This window comes from Schistocerca piceifrons, chromosome 2, assembly GCF_021461385.2.
Source record: "Schistocerca piceifrons isolate TAMUIC-IGC-003096 chromosome 2, iqSchPice1.1, whole genome shotgun sequence".
Classification (NCBI taxonomy): domain Eukaryota; kingdom Metazoa; phylum Arthropoda; class Insecta; order Orthoptera; family Acrididae; genus Schistocerca; species Schistocerca piceifrons.
Genome location: NC_060139.1, coordinates 1,101,232,253 through 1,101,250,436, shown reverse-complemented (window position 1 = coordinate 1,101,250,436; position 18,184 = coordinate 1,101,232,253). Strand labels below are relative to the sequence as shown.

Sequence of the window (18,184 nt, the reverse complement as noted above, 5' to 3'; positions counted from 1 at the left end):
TGTCATCTGTGTACCTAAAGTAGTATACAATTTTGTCCACCAGTGAGGGATTTTCATAAAAGAATCTGTTTTCTAGATAATTCATAAACACGTCAGCGAGCATTCCGGATCTTGAGCTCCCCTGCTTAGATCATCTTGTTGGGAATAAAATTTAAAGTAGTTAAATTTTAAAATTATCGTAAGCAGCAATGATTTCATCTACTTCCCTCATAGAAAGCTTGTTTTGTTCCATTAAATTACACTGAATTACCTGCACAGTTTTGTCAATAGTTATGTTTGTGTATAAGTTGACAAATCAAGAAAACAAATTTCATTTTATCAGTTATTGGTGTATTTTTAATTTTATTGATAACTTCGAAACTGTTTTTAATGGAAAATTGGTTATAGAATTTATAATGAGTTTTAAGAAACCACAGGCATTTCCCAGCTACTTTATAGAATGGACTGCTCCTACCATCTGTTAAATGTGGAAATAAGTCAGACAGCAATGTAAATAATTTTGCTTGTATTTTGGTTTATGTTTTTCGCAGGCAAATTTGAAGTTTTTTACTAGAGACCATAACTGCTTTCCTTTGAGTGTTATATATTACGTAGTTGCTATAGAGGGTGCAACTCAGCCAAATCGATGTGTTCTCCACAAATCCTACCTTAATTATACAGTAGTCTTGAAAGAACTGTGATAGACACCCAAACAACAGGGAACTGACATGCATTGATACTATGAAATAGTGGTATGTAATCTAGTGTATAAGCCGTATAGGTTATGCCATGTGTTGTAACTTTTTATAGTATTGCCTGACAATATACTTCCTGAATTTTTTGACATTGATAATGGTTAGGCACTGCCGAAATCTAGATGTGGCAAATAAAACCTGCAAACGAGGACGACTAATTGCTGTGCTCTATCATTTGTAAACCATATCACAGTCGCTGAGTTTACCCGTGTTCCTAATGAAAGGTAACCTGATGAATACTTATACTTCTTGGCAGTTACCTCTTATGGAGTAGAAATTACTATGTGCTTCTCGAAGTCCCAGAGTGTATTATATGCCTTGCATACTAAGTGGAACACTTTTGTCATGTTTGGTTCTGCCAAGAATCGTAAATATTTTGTAGTAATTTCATGCCAAGGTACTTTGTTTCGAGTTACATATTTCAGTGCCCTGTCACTCTCTTCTCAGACAACACACTCCCGGACCCGAGCTTGTCTTTCCTTTTTATAATAATGCCTTCAAGTTTATTTCATTTTTTAGTCCTTCTATCCCTTCCATCTGAGCTCTTGATATTTGTATAGCTGCCTCACTTTTCTTTTTAATTTTCCTAAAGTTGCAGCCAACTGACCTGTAGCCATGCATACTTTTGCAACTTTAAATTTCTTCTGTGGCCGCTGCTCATGCTTTGGGTGTCACACTTCTCTTTTCTTTTTTTTTCTTTTTTTTAAATAAAAAAAAAATTTTTTTTTAATGTTGGTGTTCCGTGTTCCCATTTGCCTTGCTCCATTTGCTGCATTACATTCTCTTTTTGTCAGTGAAACTTAGCATACTTTGTAATATCCAAGACCTCATATTTTTGCCTTATTGTTCATCTGCTGCCTTCTCTCAAAACTGCCCATTTGTCTTTTGCTTGTTTCGGTAGTCATTTCGTAGTGCTCCCTTTGAAACTCTTAACAACCTCTGGTTCTTTCAACTTAGCTGGGTCCCGTCTCCTTTGTTTCCTAACTTCTACAATTTTAACTACAAAATCTATTTTATGCAATGCTTATGTAAACTGTTTAGTAGCTATACTGCTTAACCAATAGCCCACAAATACTTCTTGACGTATGGCTGTGTCAGATGTGCTAAGTGTCAACATTTCCATGAGACTCCTACTATAGTACTTTTAGGCTATTGATAACGAGTGGTCAGTCATTATATAAACATTAAACTACCACTTTCAATTATGTAAGCCCATCCACCATGGCAAGGTCATATCACAACAGATGGGAAAAATCAGTTTTTAGTTCTGCTGTGGCCAAAAATCGGATAAAAAGCAATCAGTTTTTAATTGTCCAGAGGCCCAAAACCGCATAAAAAGCATCAATCACATCGGTTTTTGTTGTTCTGAGGGCGAAAACCACATAAAAAGCATCAGTCAACATCAGATTGGTTTATTAATTTCCTTGTGACTGGCGCAAAACATATTCAGTATGCTGTCCACTGTTTTCTGCGAGAAGTTGTAATCGAAAAACAGCATGTTCCACAACAGATCAAAGTGTTTCCAGGGTCACGTTCGGAATGTGTGCCTTCAGTGCAGCTAAGTTTGCAATTGGAACACTGAACACAACATCTTTCAGATAGCCCCACAGGCTGAAGTCACACGGATTAAGATCAAGTGATCGGGATGGCCAGGTTGTAGGGAAATGGTGGCTGATAATTCTAGCATTTCCGAAACGGCATTTCAGCAGCTGCTTAACTGGATTTGCAATGTGTAGAGGTGTGCCATCTTGAATAAAAATGATCCCATCCACACATCCACTCTGTTGGAGAGCTGGAATGATGTGGTTGCGCAAAAGACACTCACAGCGCTTACCAGTGATGGTACAGGTAACAGGACTGGAAGCACCTCTCTCTTTAAAAAAGTAGGGCCCTATGATAAACACACAGCGACCTTTTCAGAATAAAGTTGTACTGGTTGATTTGTGTGTGGATTTTCCATTGCCCATTATTTGACAGTTCTGTGTATTGACATATCCTGTTAGATGGAAGTGTGCTTCGTCTGTCCACAATATCTTCCACAGTCAATCATTGTCCACTTCCATATGAGCAAGAAATTCTAAAGCAAAGGTCTCTCTTGCTGGCAGGTTAACAGGAAGCAACTCGTGTACATGGGTAATTTTGAATGGATGACAAAGAGGGATGTTTCGTAGGCTTGTACACACCTTGCTCACAGGTATGTCCAGTGTTCAGGCAATTCTCCGTGCACTACACGTTTGCGCACCACCACTCGTCTCCTCTTGCATTGCTGTGACCACTACTTCCACTGATGTCGAATCAGTTCATTTCCTCCCTCTTCCAGGTAGCACACCAAAACAACCCATCTTTTCGAATTTCCAAATTATTTTCTCCAGACCCACAGCAGTCATTGGACCAACACCTTTTTTCAAACCTTTCAGTGTCTGGAACTTCTCCAGAGCGACGTGTGCATGGTCATCATTTTTGTAATATAGCTTTACAAACAGAGCACGATCCTGCATTGAGACAGTCATGGCGAACATCGCAGACACAAAAGGAGGAAAAGCATGTACCCGGCGTGTTTATACCAACTTCAATGGGTCATGTGCATAATGGGTATTTTCAATTATATATATTCTGACACATACAGCGCCATCTATTGATTAATTTTCACACTATTTTTTTCCTTCTGCCATACGTTTTCCCCCTTCTCCAATAATATTCCATTGCAATTTGACGTCATTCTGACCAGTGTTGTTTTTACAGCGTTTTGTATGATGCACTTTAATTATAATCACCCTGTAGAGTGCTCACTAGGGTGGCTTTTAGCTATATGTAATTTTCTCAAAGTTAGAACATTGCCTCTCCCACCTATTGCTTTTGTTCCAGTTGACAAAAAAATAATCTGTGAAAAATTTCATCTCAATCCAAGAAACCCTAAGCAACTCTCAAACACATTGATGTTGTACCATAGCACCCACAACATGTGTTTCCATAAAAACATGTTGTATTCTTCCTTATCTCTGCATTACACTTCTCTTTTGTGCGAGTAATGTATGTGACACATTCAAGTAAACCCAGTAATTATTTAAAATAATTTTGACTCACATTTCTGAACAGTTCTTCCAAGGAATTAAAAACTCCATGAAAATTCAAGGAGTACTACTTTATTTTCAACAAGGCACATATTTTCAGTTTGAGAAACCATTTTAGTTACAATTATTGCCTCAGTACACTCATTTGTGTAGAACCAAAAGATAATTTCATCGAAATTGTTTGTCAGTTTCATCTTTCATGAGGATGTTGTTGTACTCCTTTATGTGCATCATGGCAACAGCCATCTCCTCAAGTTTCTGAACTACACTTTTATAATGGAAGTCATTTTTTCATGTTGAAAGTCTTTGGGAGATAATCGGCACTGATAGGGAACCTTTTGAAGAAAGTTTATGTAATGTGTGTGACAAAACATTAAAAGTCAACATTTGTAAAATAAGATAGATCATTTTTGTGTATAATGTTCCTTTTCATTTGATATTTATTTATTTATTGACAAACTGGGCTCAGAAGTACGTGTGTTCAGGATAAATACATATTCTTGCTAATGAATTATTCTCCATATGAGGTAAATAAAACTGATCTTGAAATATGTGTATCTTGAATGAATACATGGCCTTTGCCATTCACCTAGAATGAGTAACAGCTCCTGGGATATGAAATGACATCCCATTTGTTGGAATTCTGCATAGAAAGATCATATTAACTCCAGCAGTTTTCGTAATCATTTCATAGTTGTTTCTGTGCAGTTGGATTTCAAGAAGTCAGAGACTAATAGACTGTACATCATCAGATACTTCACTGCTCCAGGTTATGTAAGCGTTCTTGTCAAGTTCCAATCAATTTACTCTAAACATCTTGAAAATTTCTGTGTCCGACATGTAATTTGCCTCCGTCATTGAACTCAAACGCCAATTAAAAATGTGATGACGGCAATGTAGGTATGACAGGACAGAACTGAACAATTTTTCTAGATTTTTACAGCTGCCATTAATTCAGCCTAGGTAATGACTAAACACTTTCTCTATATTTTTACAGCTGCCATTTATTCAGCTGTGCCTGAATTTTATGAGCCATACCCCACTTCTCTGCTGCCTGGTAAATAGTTGTGGCTTGATCATCTCCAGACGAGGCTGGGATTTCAGGGACTCCGGGCAACTGTTCCTTGCCTTTAAAGGGAACTAATACTGCCAGTCTACCTCCATTTTCAACACTATTGAGTGCCAAGAGCAACTTTCCATCTCATTACAATACTACTTCAAGGAGTTTGATTTATAAGCAGGTTTCCAGTTTCGTGCCTGAAAGTTTCTGCTGCAGTCATTAATATATAAACATCATTCTGTCACTGATTTTGCACCTGCAGGGTATATACCCACCGGGACAACCAGGAAAAACCCAGGAATCTTTTTATCCTGGAGAAAACTGGGAAAAGCACAGGACTATTTTAGAATTCCAGGAATTTTTCATTGTTTTAGTTTTCAGTCAAATTTTTGTAGTTTTGACTGGTAAGAACTGATACTCTAACACAGAATTTTACTTCAGCTCGCTACTGCAATAAAACATAAATGAGGAAAAATAAATAGAACCTGAGTTGCAAAGTAAATGCACATTTACAGTAACAAAACACAGTACACATACAGGCGTCTGCCAACAGCAAAATGTATCAAAGGCTGTAGGACGAAGACTGTGCAATACTTCATAACAAGAAACTGCTACCGATGGGCATGACGTCACAACGGTTTCGTTGGGTTCATTTGAGTAGTTGCCAGCGGGCTTATGTGCATACGCAGTTGACTTGCGTATGAACAGTAGCAACAAGCAAACAGATGCTACCCGGAAACATTTTTCTGGTGCACCCGAGCTGCCAGATTCGCACATGTGCAGAGCAGTCTGAGTTGTTGTGGTTTGAGAGGTAGCTTGAAGAAAAAACATCCACCACATCAGTCTTCTATGTAGTAATCAACAGTTCATTAAAAATGAAAGAGCTTGGTGATCCGTATAGACATATATTTCGGACCCCCTTATCAGTGTTTGGAATTTTTGTATACGCCGTACTATGGCCAATAATTCTTTTTCTGTGGCTGTATAATTCAATTCATGTTTGTTGAGACTCCGGCTAACGAAAACTATTGACCTATGGTCTATACTTTCCAAACCCCATTCGCCTTGGAAAAGTTCTGCTATACATAGTCTGATGAATCGGTTGAAATCTTGAATGGTTCACCCATCACCGGATGGTGCAATGTCAGTGATTCTGATAGTGCCCACTGTACACTTTCAGATGTATTATGTGGCTCTTGGTCTCAACTCCACAGTATTTCCTTCCCTAATAAATGCAAAAGTCGAGGGTCTTTTAACTCTCGACTGTGTGTATAGCGACTGTAATACCCTGCCATTCCAAGATATCTCTTCAGTTGTCTTATGTTTCTAGGTGGTGGACACTCCTTAATGGCCTCTGTACCTTCTGGATTGGGCTTAATTCATTGTACACCTATGATATGTCCCAAGAATTTTAGCTCTTGCCTCGCAAAGTGTGATTTAGACAATTTTATTGTAATACATTTTTATTTAAATCTTTTTAGGGTTTTTCCTCAAGATCAAGCAATGCTCGTCCCAGGTGGGTTATACTATCAGTATATATCTACATATATGATTAAATCCTTTAATAATTCTCTTCCTAATGCTTCATCCAGCACGTGTATAAATACTGGTACTGAGATATTTAGTCCAAAGGGTAACACATTAAAATGATAGGATTTCCCATCAAATAGAAATATAGTATATTTCTTTTAATCTGGATGGAACCGGATTTGCCAATACTCAGCAGTCAGTTCCATCGAGCTAAAATACCGTGCTTTCTCAAATTTCGACAATAACTCGTCGATGTTAATAGGTCTATATCTTTCAGTTTCTATATACTTATTTAGGGTGCATGCCTCCAGTACTAACCGCACACCTCCTGTAGCCTTTTTCACTACTACTAAAGGATTATTTATTACACTCGTACTGTGTTCTATTATTTTATTGTCTATCATTTTATCTATCCCCTCCTTAACCACTTCCTTTAAGTTTACCAGTATCAGATAAGGTTTACAAAAGAACGGAGTTTTATCTTTGACCTTAAATTTAATAATCACTAATACTACCCGGACTATCGGAGAACACCATTTCATATTCTAGTAAAATCCCTGATAAATCTAACTTTTGGTCATTTGTTAATATTTGGGATTCATAAACTTTGTTTTGTATGTCCGTCTGGTAAAATGTATGACTTATGTTTCCAATCTCTGTTGACAATTGTGCGCTCTCTGTTAATTGCAAACATTGGGCCTCTGTTGTTTGTTTACCCATATTGTTGTCTGTCACAAATGATACACAACACTTTTAGTCTCCTTTTCCACAATAAAGCAAATTTTCCTCAAAATTTAACACGACGTTAAATTCTGATAGCCAGTCTATGCCAAATAACACATCCCTGTTAATATTTTCTATGGCCAGGTGTGTTTGATGGAACGTAATACCACTGATGATGTTACAAGTTACTTTGGTTTCATATTTGACAACCTTACTTTTAGTTCCAGTTATACCGACTATATATACTCCTGTTACTGATAGTATAGGTAAGTCATGCTTGGTTCTTAATGTGTTAAAGAACTCCTCGAAATAAGTGACACTTCACTACCCGAATCTATAAAGATGTTAACTTCAATATCTTTTATTCTTCCAATTGTAATTGGTTGTGGAGTAATGTTGTTATCGGTATGTTCTTCCAGTAACAACCACTCTTTGGTGGGTGCTTAATGCATATAAGCAACATATTTATTATAATTTAGGCCTCCTAGTGTATTTATACGACCTGGGACCCAGCCCAGGGTCCAGATCACACTACGTTTTCCTCACTATTTGTAAGCACAGGTTGGTTACCAAATTGAAGTATCACATTTCTACTTTGGACTCCATTATTACTCGGTACAAATTTCTGTGACATAGCTGGGCCTATAGTTGAAGGTGAATGTTTCTTTTGAAAATTTTCGTTACCATCATTCTGCCTATGCTGATGTACTCTCGCTAAACTTGCCACGTGTCTCTTAAAGTTACCACTACTATTATTATTTCTTCAGTAATTTTTACTTTCATTTTGATGTATGCTCTCATTTCGGTCCCTATTTATGGCATCAAGTGCATCTACAAAGGATAATAATTCTTCTACCGTTTTCCATCCTCTACACAATATGTCCTTTCTGGCATAAATAGGTAAACGTCTTATAAGAATCCTAACCAACCCTTCTTCTTCCATGGGCTTATCAAAGTACTTCGCTCTCATTAAATGCCAATCAAAATATCTTCTCATTGTACCTTGGGAACTATCGTAATATTTTGGGTCCCACACATCCGATAGTATTTTCTCCTGGGTGCTGGGTGACCATTACTTTTCTTTGAACTTTTTCTGAAAGTCTACCAAGAAGAAGTTTTCAATGTTATGGTACCCCACTCTGAGTCTTCTCCCAAAAAGATACCCCACTGCAAATTCAATCTTTTTTGTGTCTTCCCAAAACTTGGGTAATGCCTGGTTAAATCGCTTCAGGAAGTGAGTTGGGTGTACCTCCCCATCCGGCTTAAACTTGGTGAATTGCCTTGATAACCCGGAATTCTCTCCCCATTGTAAATCGGTCATGACATCACTAGTTAGTACTATGTTAGTGGAAGACCCTCTGTTCCCTACTCCGTCCTGCATAAGTTTGAATTCTTTCCATAACTCATCATCATTTCTCTGTGTCATGAAGTTCATAGGACAGCTTTGTAGACACATTGTCAGAGTTTACTATTGTGGCAACTTTTTAATCTGTTATCTCCTCTACCTGTTCCCCCAGGCAGCTTATATTTATAGTGTCTGAAGCTGCTATTTTTTCCTTAAAATTTCTTTCCACGTCATCAGCTCGAGTGTTGACACCTGCGCAAATTGCAATTGGACAATAGGGATCAGTTTACCCTGTTTTTCCACCCTATCTTTTAAAGTATGCAGCCTCTGTTTTACCGCATCAAATGTAACATTACACACACTCTGAAATGATCCAAATTTTTCACTACGTTCAGACTCTGTATTGTTACACTTGTCTTCAATGTCAAATTCTAATTTCTGAGTCAACTTCTGCAGTTGGTCATCCTGCTTTTGGCTCAGGTCAGTAAACATTTGATTCATCTGGACAGTTAAGGAATTACTTAATTCATCCTTTAACACTTACCGTGCGGCTGCCGTAATATTACGTCGCGGGCGGAAACGAAGAAAATGCAGCCACCGTAATATTACGTCCCGCCGCATTCCACATTGTTTTAGTGTTTCAAACGCATAGTTAGTGTTCCCGCTGCAACCTCTAGGTCCTGTAATGCTTGTAGTTCATCATATTAGCACTAGATCGCAGCCCCTAGTGAGGTAATGCGATATATCCGGATATATTTCCGAACGAATTCACGTGTGTTTTTCACGCGTATGTTACGTGTTCTGTGGTGTCCTGTCGTTTGTTCACCGTTGATTTTGGCGCTAGTATTTTGGTTTTAGCTTGTTTATCTTCTTTTTACTCACAATGGCGAGTGATGAGGATGCAAAACTTCGAAAAATGATTGAAGAAGTACTTGCTGAACCTACTGATGACGATTTTTCGGATTTCGATAGTGACAGTGATTACGGAATGCCGGAAAATAACGATAGTCCAGGTAAGTCTAACATCTTACTAAATCGATGCAGAAAATGACAGTTCATGTTGCGATTTGTTCTGTTACAGTCTGTATTATTTCAGACACAGATTTGTCGTCAGATGAAGATGAGCCACCGCCTGTGTCCCCCCCCACTCATCATCGAAAGAGGCCAAGATTGAGTGACATTTCACAGGATGACTGGACTATAGTGGATCAAACACCAAACATTTTGTTATTTACAGGGTCTCACGGTGTGCTAAATAATGTAGGACTCGGTCAGTCTAGTGAATATTTAAATTTTTTTCTCATTTTATAAATTACAGGGTTATTTCAATTATGAAGGAACAAACAAACCTATATGCTAGACAGAAGCTGGCCACACTGAGAGCACAAAACAAATTAGGGCCCAATTTTAGATTCAAGCAGTGGAGGACGCTAACAATTGCTGAAACAAAGACGTTTCTCGCTATTATCCTCCACATGTCAATCAGTGAGAGGCCAAGTATGGCCAGTCACTGGTGTAGTGATCCAGTGGTTAGCTGCAATTTTTACCCCTATATTATGCCAAGGGACGGATTGCTGAATATTTTGTATATGTTCCACATAAATGACAATTCAAAGCAAAAAAAGAAAGGTGAAGTAGACTTTGATGCCCTTCATAAGGTCAGGCCTCTTCTGGATGATTTGGTAAGGAATTTCAAAGAAAGTTATAAGCCAGGTGAAGTGCTAACCATTGATGAAGGTATGTGTCCTTTCAGAGGGCGTGTAGGTTTCAAAGTTTATATGGCTAATAAGCCAAACAACAAATATGGCATGAAGCTATACATTCTTGCAGAATCCAAAACTGGGTAAATATTCAGCTTTGAAGTTTACCACGGAAGGGACGATAAACTGGACAACAGTGCTGCTGCAGTGGTAAAGCGATTGCTCGGCTCACTCCAAGGTAAGGGCCACACTGTATATGTTGACAGATTTTACACCAGTGTTCAGCTAGCCGAAGAACTGGCTAGAGCCAACACTGGTCTTGTACGGACTGTAATGCCAAACAGAAAAGGATTGCCCAAGGCTCTCGAAGAGGGTAAACTCAAAAAGGGTGAACAAATATTTCGCCACAAGAACGATGTGCTAGCATTGCGATGGAAAGACGAGAGGGATGTGTGGATGATAAGTACCAGGCACACGTCCTCAATGTTGCCTGTTGCTACAAGAGAAGGCAATGAGAAGTTGAAACCAGTGGCAGTGCTGGATTACAACAAACATAAAGCTGTTGTAGACCTTTTTGATCCGCGTCTTTCATATGGAGCACTTGATCACAAAACAGTGAAGTGGTGGAGAAAGCTTGCCTTCCACGGTATAGTTATGGCTGTTTCCAATGGTTGTATTTTGCACAATTGCATCAATGAGAAGAAACTGAGCACTCCTAAGTTTATACAGGAGGTCTGCACTGCGTTAGTGTTACAGAGAGGAGAGAGAATTGAGGATTCTCATGGATCTGCAACGATTGCTCGATTGACGAAGAAACATTTTCCGAACCGTGTGGATATGGCAGAAGGGAAGAAGAAAGCACAAAGACGTTGTGTAGTGTGTAGTGGAAAACAAAAGAACATTACAGGGAAAGCTGGGAGGAAAGATACTTCTTATGAGTGCAGTGAGTGTAATGTAGGTTTGTGTGTCACCCCATGCTTCAAGCTTTATCACACTGTGGTTCACTATACAAAATAGCTTACGTGTATCTAGCTATGCTTTATGTGCAAATGATATAACAAATGTCTTTTCATTGTCAAATGATTACTTTCCAAAATTTATTTCTTCTTTAAATTGAATGAAGTAGTAAAAATAAATTTTTGACAAAAATTTATTTTCACAAAATCGAGGAGAAATCCGCATCACTTCTTGGAAACAGTATATGCCCCGTGCACATGGCTGTTAACCCATCTAAAGTTGAAACCTTAAAGTTTTAAACCGTACCTGTAGTTTTTATGTATCTCTAACTAAATGTCCTTCACAGCTATTTAAAGTCTGTTGAAAATAGAAAAAAATCATCCAGCACACAGGGAGTGGCATGCAGTTAAGGGCTTAGCATGGTAAGTGTTAAATCTAATCACAAATTCTCCACTTTATCATTTAATATAGCAAACAGAATCTAAAGCTTCACCCTGTACTTCTATTTTTTCACTTAAAGTCGTACTTATTTCGTTTCTCAAAGAGGCAATTTGAGCAGTTGAAGTTACACTCCGTGCTTCTAACTTAGTAACTAATCTAGTTAGACCTTCACTCTGGGCTTTAATTACATTTATAATTCAGACAAGTCAGGCCCTTCTTTAGCAATTCTCATAGCCATGGCTGGTTCTGTCATCTCTCCAACTGGTTGTATACTGTCCATGCTTCTATAGACTTTAGCCCTTGTGAGCATCTAATACTAGTTTCAATTATACAGTAAAAGTCACCCCACAGTATTTTGTGACACTTCTTACTAGAGTAATAAAGTTTTTATTTCATGCTCACCCGGGGTAGAATTCTAGGCTGCGTCGGTGAGCAGGTATAGAATTGGCACCACTGAATAGCACAGGCGCCGGCAGCTTCGAACACTGGTTATGGCATCGGCGAGCAGACACGAAGTCAGCAACGGTGGACGGCAGCCGTTGCAGTCAGCAACTTCCTTTTGTTCAGTAGACACAATGCAATTGCTCGAAACAGTTTCTCAGTCTTGTTATGCCTGGTTGCTTTGGCAACTCAAATATCTTCTTCCCGCTTTTGGCGTACAATTTTCCTTTTTCTTCGAGTCCTGTCACGGTCGCCAGATTCTAGCGCTTTCTTGGACAACAAGAGACAGTGCTGTGTTGGGTTGCACGACTCTTGTGTCTCTTCCAGTAGACTCATACGTTGTGTGTGCAACCGACCCTCTTCTTTGGGTCATGAGCTACATCGCTCTCACTGTTTAATTCTTCTCCGAAGACTGTATCAGGTTGACAGGAATAATATTAACCAACTCTCTGTTCTTGAAATAAATGATGTACTCGTAGAATCTTGTCAGTTCAACAACAATATATTTTCAACTCTCATCCCAAAGTAACAGTTATTCTGTACAAACTCCAGCAAGCCAACTGGTTCCAAGATAAATGTCAGAATCAACTAAACACTCACACAATTACATAAGTTCTGCCTCATGTAGTGCCAAGACATGAAGTCTCTATACAATACACGCATCATCTGTCTCTGTAACAGTCCTCATGTCACCACAAACCACGGAACATTATACAAACACTCATTGACTTTTTTATATAAATTCCGAGGCGCTACTGGTAACCACTTGTCGGGGCCACTCGTCTGACACAGTTGTCCTTCCTGCACACACAGATATGTGTGGCACTGTAAAAAGACTCTCTCACCCTCGTCATTAAAGCATCGGGTGTTCAAGACAGTGGAGAGCCAAGTATTTCTAGAATTTACCCCGAAATTCTCGAAGCACTACAAGCCATTGCTACCAAGCTAGTGTCATACTATAGAAGACTGCTCGAAAGGTCCCAAGTTCAGCTTAGACTGCCAAATGAATAAATCAGTGGTAACCACAGTCTGACGAAGCTGTCATATGTATCAAAACCTCAAGGCAATATTTTGTTTTCTCTAACTGTAGCTTGGAGACTAATAGGACAACCAAATGACAAAAAATATAATATATAAGGGAATATTACATCACCAAGTAGTTTGTAGGCTGTATTTTAGTGCAGTAGGCTCTGCCACACATTTTTCTAAATACTGGAAGTCCTGAAAAAATTGCATCTTGCACAAAAATAAGAATCTTTTTACCATAATTCCATCATTTGTTTTGGATGTTCTCGCATGTGTCATTTCCTCGTGTCTTACAATATCGTCTCTGATATCATACTTCAGTTTTTAGTACTAGCTATTTGACATTTACCATAGCAGCGACAGACTTATGGGCAAATGTATGAGGAGGTACCCAAAAAACAAAAAGCTATATATTTTCAAATCATTTACGAAACAACCATATCCCCTTCCTTGTCCTACCAGTGCTCCCACTTTTCGAAGCATTTTTTGTAGTCATCTTTAGAAATGGCTGACAGCTTCTCCCTCGTTTTTTTTATCAACTTTTTCAGTGTTGTCAAATTGATATCCTTTCGTGCCCCTTTTCGTGTGTGGAAATAATAAAAAGTCACACGGAGCCAGGTCAGGCGAGTAAGGTGTGCGGGGCAGCGGAAGTGTGCCGTTTTTGGCCAGAAACTGTCAAACAAAGCTGGCTAAGTGTGCAGCTGCATTGTCATGGTGGAATAACCGGTCTCCTGTCTTCTGTTAAAATTCGCTGAACCGAGCTCAGAGATAACCCACTAATCTCCGATGATCGATCAGTTGTCTGTCGACAGTCTGTGAGCACGGGTCTTGAATTTTTTCAATATTTTTGTTGATTCGAGCAATTGGACGTTCAAAATGAGGTTTTGTCATCAGTCGACGTGTCGCCATTTTTAAATTGAGCAAACCACTTGTACATTTGAGTTTTTCCCATAGTGTCATCTTGGTAAGCCGCTTTCAGCACTAAAACAGCTTCAGCAACATTTTTGCCGAGTAGAAAACAAAATTTCAGAGCTACACACACTTGCCATCATAAAAAGCGTAACGAGAACAAAACAGTGCTAGCAAAACCAGTCACTTCAGATGAACAGAACAAGCCAGGTGAAAAACTCAGGGGGCACTGAACTGGCAGTGAGCTGCATTATACATGCCTTGTGGCTAGAATGCTTACTACACAAGCTCTGCCAACAACAATGTTGTTCCAGGTTTTTTTTTTTGGGGGGGGGGGGGGTTACTCTCTCATACTGCCCTAACAAGAGAAAATACCATAGCAGCCACAGACTTTTGGGCAGATGTATTGCCCTGATGAGAGAAAATATTTTCACTGCCACCACATTGCCACTCATGGTTGATATTTTCTTCTTCTTCTTCTTCTTCTTCTTTTTTTTAAATCAGTTACTTGTGAAATTAATCCATCAATGAAGAATAGTAGGAATCTTGGACAGTTTTTACTTTTTTCTGGTAACCAATGAATCTTGTAACTCAAAACTACAAAAATGTTCCACCAAAATATTTTTACCAAATTCTTGGGAGCATACTGACAAAAGAGAATGCACTTTCAAGAATGCTTTTTATATGAGGTAGCACATAGCAACATATTCGTATGGACTGCTACTGAAAATAAATCATGTACAGTTTTCATCTGCATTTGAGAATGGACCACTAAACCATACCAAATGAAGATACACTTAGCAGTGGAGAGATATGGAAAATATGGAAAAAATCTTAGTTTTCAAACTACTACTCCAGAGAGAGAGAGAGAGAGAGAGAGAGAGAGAGAGAGAGAGAGAGAGAGATTTCCTGAATGGTTCTAATGGGAAAAAAGATCAAAATATTTGAATTCAGTAGTAATATATCATGAATGTGTGGAGTGAGATACTAAACACTGTGTCTTATTAGATAAAGTACTTAATAAGCAAATACATGTTTAACCTTTTGTGATTAGTGTCTCTTAATGATAGATAGTTAGTTAAAATAAATAATATAGTGCCTTGCTGCATGATCAGCACTTGCTGATAGATCTCTAATAGCCATAGGAGCTCTTCTTCTTCTTCTTCTTCTTCTTCTCCTTTTTCAGATGTTGTCAAATGTTCCTTTTCAATAAAACTGCTTGTGTTAAAATGCTAATTCCTGTCCTGCCTAAGATTTTTGTAATTTAACCACAAAATTTTTACATGTGGATAAATATGAGATTAGAAATAAGAGATGGAGCTTACCTACAGCATTTATTGTTTGCTGATGATCAAGTAGTCGTAACACAAGATGGGGAGGATGCTAACTATATGTGCAATCAAGTAGCAGTAGAATACAGAACTTGGGGTTTGAGGATTAATTACCAAAGAACAGAATACTTGACTAATGATTCAGAGGAGCTATACATTGAAGGAAAGAAAATCAAAAAGATAAACACTTTCTGTTATTTGGGATTCATTTTAGAAATCGAGGGAAAATCAGAATCAGAAATCAATAAAAGAATTAGTAGCAGACGGAAGGTCATTGGGATGCTTAACTCAGTCTTATGGAGCAGGAATGTAATGAGCAGAACTAAAAAATTAATATACAAATCCATATTAGAGAGTGTGGTTCTGTATGGAACGGAGACGTGGACAATTAACATGAAGCACTTTAAAAAATTACAAGCTCTAGTGTTGGACTTTTGGAGAAGATCAGCAAGAATCTACAGGAAAGAAAAGATAAGGAACACCGAAATAATAAGGAGAATGGAAATAAAAGAAAGAATATATGACGTAATGGATAGGAAGAAATTACAGTGGTACGGGCATGTACGACGAATGGAGAAAACCAGAATACCAAAATTGATACTGGAGTGGGAACCGGAGGGGAGAAGAAGAAGACGACGACCTATGACCACCTGGCTCCAGAACGTACAGCACACAGTGAGGAGAATGGGCGCAGAGTAAGAGGATACACAAGATCGAAACACCTGGAGGAATATTTTGAAAATATAGTTTAAGAACGTTTATGGGTTGTATTGTAATTTCCAAGTAAATTATTATGTTGGAGATAAGCCTCTGCAATGAGGAAAAACTCAAAATAATAAAAAATAATAATAATAAATATGAGAAAATCTGTCACAGATATCAGTATAATAAATATTTTGTGTTTGTCGAATAATTGAATTAGTGTTTGATTGTCTGTCATGCAGGTGTGCTTGGCAGTTCAGCTCCTGTTAACATCCCCGGCAGTACACTGAATAGCAGAAGCTCTCTAGGAAACTTCTCACCGTCTACTTCATCTCCATTGCAACAGCTTCAATCAAGTTTTCTGTCTGCTGCAAGGTTTTCTCATCAAGATTCACTTGATTCGGTAATGACCTTTTTCATAGTGATGTGTGTCAATTGATTGTTGTTTGCAACTCCTATGTCTTCATTCATAAAAATTAAAGCAATATGATCATCGCTATGTTTAATGTGAACGTTATAAAAAAACTCTTACCATCAAATAGGGTGAAGTCAAAGTTAACCCTTAAATGCATGATTTTTTATTTCAAGCTGTAAAAATTACCATGTTTAGTTTATAGTGCCTACATTTCGAAAAAAAATATTGAAAAATTTTTTAAATTAAATTAACAAAGCACTATTGTTGAAAATCGCTTTGTAGCTGATCAGCTACATTTTGAGTTAACACCTTACGAGCCACAATAAATGTGCTTATTTTGCTCCCTCAATTTTGACCAAATCTCTCGTAATTTAATTGTTGATTATGATTAAATACTTTGTGTAGGAAGGGAAAAATCCTAAAATAATAAATAGGACATTAATGTTGTAAATATTGAGCATTTATTGTATATTTTATACACTTTTATATATGAACAATAAGGTATCTAGTTCCAACAGGTTTGTACCCAAGCATGTGATAATCACTTTACATGAAAAGTTTGAAAACAGTTCTTTTGTTTGTGCAAACACAATGCAACTGCACATTTATTACACTGAACCCAGGAAAATCCCTTGCATCCTGGCATTTTGCACCTCTGTCTCACTTGCAAGTACGAAGGCAGGTGACCTACTTGATCCAGCCTTACATCTTGTGGAGGTACATGTGCTGTGGGCCCCTTTGTCTTCTTAGCTTGTATTTGGTTTTCGAGTTCATTACTTGGCCTTCCACGTTTTGCTGAAGTTTGACCTGAGCGACACAAACAGTGAGCAATTTCCATTCGAAATTCGGAGAGTTTCATAGTTCTCCTAATCCCTTTGGTTTCTGCTACTCTCCTATACAACAGCCAGGAATTGACTACTCCCATGTCCAGGAGATGGTAAAACAATCTTATATACCATTTTCGACTTTTCACAAGAATTTTATGTCGACCCATTATGCTGTCAAGAAGGTCAACACCTCCCATATGTTTATTGTAGAGCTTAATTATTTGTGGACGAGGTATTGTTATTCTTGACTTTGTTTTTTTGTCATACCTCCCTGCTTCATGAATAGGCTGCGGTCCAGCAAGTGTAGAAAGCAACATCACACTCTTGTTATCTTTCCACACTACATTTGATATGTCGACACCATCCTCTGTTGCGATGCGCTCTACTGATGCACCTCGTGCCATTTTCTTCAGCTCAGCTTCTGAAGGGAGCTTGCAGTCTGGCACTCTGTTTCTTCTGACAGTCCCAAGTGAGTAAATTCCTTGTTTATGTAACCATACAAGCAGTGGCAGACTTGTGTAATAATTGTCACAGTACAGTTTGTGGTTCATATTTCTTGGTAATATCCTACTGAGTCGAACTACAACATTTGCACTTGCTCCCAAGTCTTCCTCCCCAGTCACTCTTTTTTCTGGTTCATTTTCATCTCCAGTGAAAATCTCAAAATCGTAGGCATAACCAGATATGCCACTAATAACAAATAATTTGTATCCATATTTATGAGGCTTGTTTGGCATGTATTGTTTCAAATAACTTCTAGCCTTTGTTGAACATATCTGTTCATCAACAGAAACACACTCCTCAACAGGTATTGTTTGAAACCGAGATCTCATCAATTCTATTATGGGTCTTATCTTGGAGAGTCTATCATGACCTTTTTCACCCCTGGGTATCATTGCACTGTTGTCGTTGAAGTGAAGAAACTTACGTATTTGCTCATACTGATTCACTGTCATTGTTGTCTTGATCAGA

At 38.2% G+C, this 18,184-nt stretch overlaps 1 protein-coding gene across 1 annotated transcript in view; it reads left to right on the top strand.

The window, feature by feature from the left end:
• The window catches only part of LOC124777337 (putative E3 ubiquitin-protein ligase UNKL), a 279,457-nt gene that overhangs the window by 216,510 nt on the left and 44,763 nt on the right, over positions 1–18,184 (top strand). Inside the window, exon 11 of the mRNA XM_047252703.1 lies at positions 16,213–16,373. Within this exon, the coding sequence (XP_047108659.1) occupies positions 16,213–16,373 (161 nt within the window). The remainder of the gene's footprint in view (positions 1–16,212; positions 16,374–18,184) is intronic.